General features: G+C 41.4%; 1 protein-coding gene across 2 annotated transcripts; it reads right to left on the reverse strand.

The window, feature by feature from the left end:
• Positions 1 to 291: 291 nt before the first annotated feature.
• PBDC1 (polysaccharide biosynthesis domain containing 1) lies at positions 292 to 4,815 on the reverse strand. Of its 2 annotated transcripts, none has more exons than XM_067724611.1 (6): positions 4,667 to 4,815; positions 4,511 to 4,576; positions 2,854 to 2,913; positions 2,212 to 2,352; positions 1,148 to 1,259; positions 292 to 824 (listed from the first exon to the last, which is right to left on the reverse strand). In XM_067724611.1, the coding sequence occupies exons 1-6, from the start codon at positions 4,694 to 4,696 to the stop codon at positions 571 to 573; spliced, it is 663 nt and encodes a 220-aa protein (XP_067580712.1). In that variant the 5' UTR covers positions 4,697 to 4,815; the 3' UTR covers positions 292 to 570. The 2 variants fall into 2 exon arrangements, with proteins under 2 accessions (XP_067580712.1, XP_067580713.1); XM_067724612.1 differs by having other exon boundaries at positions 4,670 to 4,802.
• Positions 4,816 to 5,441: the final 626 nt, after the last annotated feature.

The following is a 5,441-nucleotide window of genomic DNA, read 5'->3' on the forward strand; positions in this document are numbered from 1 at the left end:
CGTGCCCCGCTCCAGGAGGATCCCACATGCCGCGGAGTGGCTGGGCCCGTGAGCCATGGCCACTGAGCCTGCGCTTCTGGAGCCTGTGCTCCGCAGTGGGAGAGGCCATAACAGTGAGAGGCCCGCGTACCACAAAAAAAAAAAAAAAAAAAAAACACACACACACACAAAAAAAAGAAATAGGCATAAATCATTTTATATAAGACATGACAAAGAGATTATGTACCTAAAAAAAAAATCAAGTGTCAAATAATTTTCAATACCTTTTAAAAGTCAATCACAAACATATAGTCATAAGAACCAAAAGAAATTTATTTACAAAATTTCTTACTTGACTGGTGGTGAGAAGCAAGAAACCATCAACTAAGACCCCACTAATAGTGTTCAAGCCAGTTCATACAAGAGAACAACCATTGCAGCTCCTGATGATTAGGCCAGAAAGATGTCCTTCTGCATGTCCTTCCAGTGAACAAGGAGATACATTTCACCATAGGGGCCTGTGCAAGTAGCATCATGGTACTTGTAGGCTCAGCTGAATCACAGCTTCTAGAGTGCTGTTCCCTGTCTACCTTACATAGCTATTTCACCACTTTTGTTGATTTCTTTGTAGGCTTCTTTCTCTTTTTCTCCTCCTTTGTTGATTTTCTCCTTTTCTCCTTCTCTGTTGGCTCCTTTCTCTTCTTCTCCTCCACTGTTGGCTCCTTTGTCTCCTCCATTGTTGGCTCCTTTCTCTTCTTCTTTGTCCTGAACACTAGTGTAAACTGCTTTGTTATAACCTTCCCGGTTCCGAGCAATTTCAATGGCAAAAAATTGTATCCTGGGTGCTGAAAGGTGAATAGAATTGATTATTTGTCCTAGTCACAGTTACTTCTCTAAACCTACTGGAAATCTATTGACAAAGCTGAACTAACATGCAAAGCATTCAAATATAGTCATAAGATTCAGAGATGTAAGTTCTAATCCTATACTAAATGATGCTGAAAATACTTACCTTACCTCACAGTTACTCAAGATACAGTAACATGATCTTTACAGATATAACAAATAAAATGATTCCCAAACTAACTATTCATGTCATTGATTCATCAGTAAAACCAGATCCCTCACTCTGCTTATACAGAAACAATCCCAGAGGCAAGAAACTCACCAAAGATGGTGTTTTCCTCAGTGTAGCCCTGAGAACAGTTCAGTCGCAGCAAAGTACCATAGTTGAAGTCTTCTACAATCCCATCAAACTTCAAACAGAATGGTCTCCACTTCTGTAAAGGCAAAAAAGGTACCTTAGCTAAAAAATGCAGGAGGCTGGTGAAGTCAGGCCAGGAGAGGGGCTTCCGTTTCCCCGGTAAGGAAAGTAACCACAGTGAAAGAGACTAGAATTGAGCTGATTACTAGTTTCACTAGCAATGAGTTTCTGTGTTATCTTTGGTATCTTTAGGCTGGTATTTCCCAACATGAACAATAGTTTAATCTGATAAAATACTTAAATCCTTGACTAGAGAATTAAATTTTAATTTCTTAAGTATATTCTCTGTTTTAAGTTATTGGCTAGTTCAGCCCAAAATGGTTATTCATCCCCACTGAAGCACAAATGAGACAAAGAAGGCAGGAATTTGGCCCAAAGTCACAAAGTTAAATTTTAAGAAAGAAGTCCATCCAATAGAGGCAATTTTCCAAAGATCAGTAACAGCCTGCTTAGAGTTAAAAGTTTACATTCCTCATAAGCCGAGAGTCTACCCTCAAGGAAAAAAATTTCCTAACTATAAGAGTTTTAGTGCTCTGTAAAAGTATAACATAATCAAGCAAGCAATGCAAAACACAAGTTTTCCAATTATCCACGGCCTGTGATAATATGATCTTAAATCCAGAGAATCCAAACACCTCTCCGTACTCTATTTGCCAACCCTCTATCTAAGCCTTCTGGCTAAAGTACTCACATAAATAAATTTATTCCTTCTCCCTTGAAAGAGCTAGGTGGGTGAGGATGAAAGGTCCAAATCAAAGGGGAAAAAAAATAGATTCAATGAAAATGAAAAATCCATAAACCAGAAAAACATTCATTTAGTAACACATTAATTACAACTGCATAAAAGCCCTGGTGCTTTAGGTATTTGCCTTAAAACAAACCCCCCAAAAGTTTAAATGTATAAAAATGTATTCACAGTCAATAATTGTTGGTCAGATGCTAGGCAATATTTAAAAGAGAATTCTTACCTCTTTAGCTCCTTCTGATTTGAGCTCTTCTGGGTCCAATACATCTATCCTGAGTTTCTTAAAATTTTCCCGAAACTCAGAATAGATTTGGTCATCCACTTTGGTGAGTTTCAGGAACTGTGGGTCAACTGATGAAATCAGCTGCCAGACAATAAGACAACGTAAAGATGCTAGTCTCTAATTTACTATATTTCTGTCCCCTCTTCCCCAGAAAATCCTCATGGTTCTCAGGGCAGAAGAGTTTATTAGAAAATATAGACAGCCTAGGTCCCAGATGAAATCATGACATAATTTTAAAGGGCCATAATATACTACAGTCCCTTCCACCAATTCAAACCCCTTTGGCCCTATTAATGTCTGGCTGTTACCCTCTGTGGATTATTCATTCAGTCAACAAACATTTATTTAGTGCCTACTATGGGCCAGGCATCCTTTTGTGGGTTAGCAACACAACACTGGGCAGAGAAGCACAACTCCTCACTGTCAAAGCAAAATTGACTTCCATGCCCCAGTTCTCCTTAGAGTAATAAAAATTATCTCCAAAACACAACTGTTTAACTTGCTGAGAATGGTGATTAGCAGAGCACAATATGCTGAAATTACATGTTTAATTCTGCTTAACAATGAAGACAGTCAACTCACTTTGTAGTAGACTTCAGCATGCTGCATTGCTCTCATGGCCCAAGCCATCTCAATATCAGGCTGCAAAGGAGTGAAGAATGCCAGGTCAGAAATCACCCAATCTTGCTACTAGAGAACAAATTAAGGAAGTCTGTGGATGTCTAGTTAATGCTCAAGAGGGCTACCAAGCTTGGTGTTACTGTCAAAGGTTAAAAACTGGACTAAGGTTGAATTCTCTTGGAACTTGTTGCCTCCTCCCCTGTAAAATGGGATAATCTTAGGCTTAAAGGGAGGCTGTATGTGAAGCTCTGGGCAATTGGTATAGTGATTGCTGACTAATATTTCTGTACTTGGGAGGGATTTATCCATAGCTTTCTTGCCTCCTGATCGAGTGTTTGTTGTAGCTGTCTTCATCTGTGATTGTAGATCTACAGAGTTGGGAGAGAAACACTACAGGAAGAGGCAAACGAAGAGATAAGGGGCTCTTTTAGGTGGAAACACCTTTTTTTTTCTTGTTGATGCTGGTACCTGGCATACAAGTGACCAATAAAAGATTCTGGATGTTAAAAAAAACTGGACTAATAAGTTTGGACAATATAATAATTCTTTTGTCTTTATGACAACCAAAAGAAGCTACCTACACAGTCTAATAAACAAAATGAGCCACTGGCTGTCTTTTCCCAGCAGCTAGTGAAAGTGTAGAAGACTATATAAAGCAGTAGATAAATCACCTTCTCAGGACTGAGTTAAATTACTGTAAAACTGAAATACCCACATACACCACTGAGTTGTTGAGAGGACAGAGTAAGATAACAGAAGTAATATTACTCTTCACTTTTAAGAGTGTACAATGTCATAATCATCATGTGTGTTCATCAGATAGCCAATTCCCTATCCTACAACACTTAGAAATGAATCAATATCGTGAAGCAGGCTAGGTTATAATAAGCCTTACCAAGTACCTGTTCCACTGGAATCTCCTACTCCAACTGGATGGATCTATTTCACTGACCCCAGAAAAAAATTTGCATTTTTACCTCCATGCCCTTTTCCTGACTGCCAATCCATATCTTTTGTCCACTTACACTTTGAGGATCCAGTTCCACATCCACTTCCTCAGCAAAGTCTTCCTTTACTGTCTGGGTCCTTAGGGGTTTCTTCTTTGGCTAACCTCCTTTGGATCTTATGCCTTGATTCACTAATCTACCATACATCACATTATTATTTGAGTGTTATTACTATTTTCATGTCCGTGTGTCTTATATCTCAAAATACATCATGTGCTTTCTCCTTAAGGATCTAAACCAGATACACCATAAGCCAGTGCAACTTTACTGCACAATGGAGTCACCCGGGGACCTTTAAAAATACTGATTCCTGACTCTAACCATCCAGATACAGTGATTTAGTTGGGATGTATTGCGACCCGAACTTCGAGATATTTAAAAGCTTCCCAGGTAACTCTAAAGTACAGCACAGTTTGGGAACTACTCCCATTGACGTTAGTCCTGCGTTTGCGAACCAAAAGGATTAGAATTAATTGAAAGGCGCATTTTCTGGCAGACGTGGAGAGAGTCTACGGAAGCCATCTGGGTAGGAGGGTTACAATTTCGTGGCGGGCCCTGCAGACATCCCAGGATAGCTGCGTGCGTGGAAACCGTGGGTGAGTCATACTCACATCGTTGCCATAAGACTCTGCTGGGAGAGAAACAGCGTGCGCCACGGACGTCAGTTCCCCGGAAACCTGGGAAAGGAAACAGAGATGGGGAAGGAGAGTTCGAGTTTCGACCCAGCCCGGCTTCCCCATTCACCCGACCCCAGAGCAGCGTCTCACCAACTCATCATTTCCACTGGTCGCCTCCATGTTGCAGCCTACAAGGCGTGGCTCCAATTCGGAAATGACGTTTTGCGTGCTCCTTCCGCAGTTCCCAGTTCATTGAAAAGGGACGGCCGGAAAGAGTGGCTTTCATCCGACTGCGGCTGCGCCTGCATGCCCTCTCCCTCGCCTGGAGGCAGTACTTCCTTGCCCCTCCTCTTACGCCTTGCGCAAAGGTGTGGCTTTGTTGTATACTCTGGGCTGCTTGACGGCCAGGAGGTGGTTGAACAGTCAGTAATATCTGCGATAAACATGGGAAAAGACCGAGTTAAAATAATGCAACTTTCCCATCCCTACTGCGCTGAGTGCCCTGCAGAGATTCGAATTTACATTCTCCACTTGTGCTTGGACGCGCATTCAGACGGGAACACAACTCACAGTTCCCAAAACCCCAGCCACGGAGTAAGTTACAAGCAGGCATGCAGCTAGGCAATGGAGTAGATAGTAGGTCAAGGAAGAATTATTCTGTTAAGGTGATATGTTTACCGTGAAGATTTCGTCTTCTCCCACTGGCGTCTAACTTCCCCAAGAATTAGTCACCTTGGATCATGGGCCTGTCATCAATCATGATTTTGGGGGAGCAGATGGGCTTTGTATGCTGAATATTAGAGAGTTGGGACTTTACCCTAAAAGCAATGGGAAGCTACTGAAGGCCTTTAAGTAGACCAGCCTCATGATCAAACTCAAGTTTTAAGAAGGTCACTGAAGCACCCTCTGGAAGAAAAATTTGAGG

The sequence above is a fragment of the Pseudorca crassidens genome, chromosome X (genome assembly GCF_039906515.1).
Source record: "Pseudorca crassidens isolate mPseCra1 chromosome X, mPseCra1.hap1, whole genome shotgun sequence".
Lineage (NCBI taxonomy): Eukaryota > Metazoa > Chordata > Mammalia > Artiodactyla > Delphinidae > Pseudorca > Pseudorca crassidens.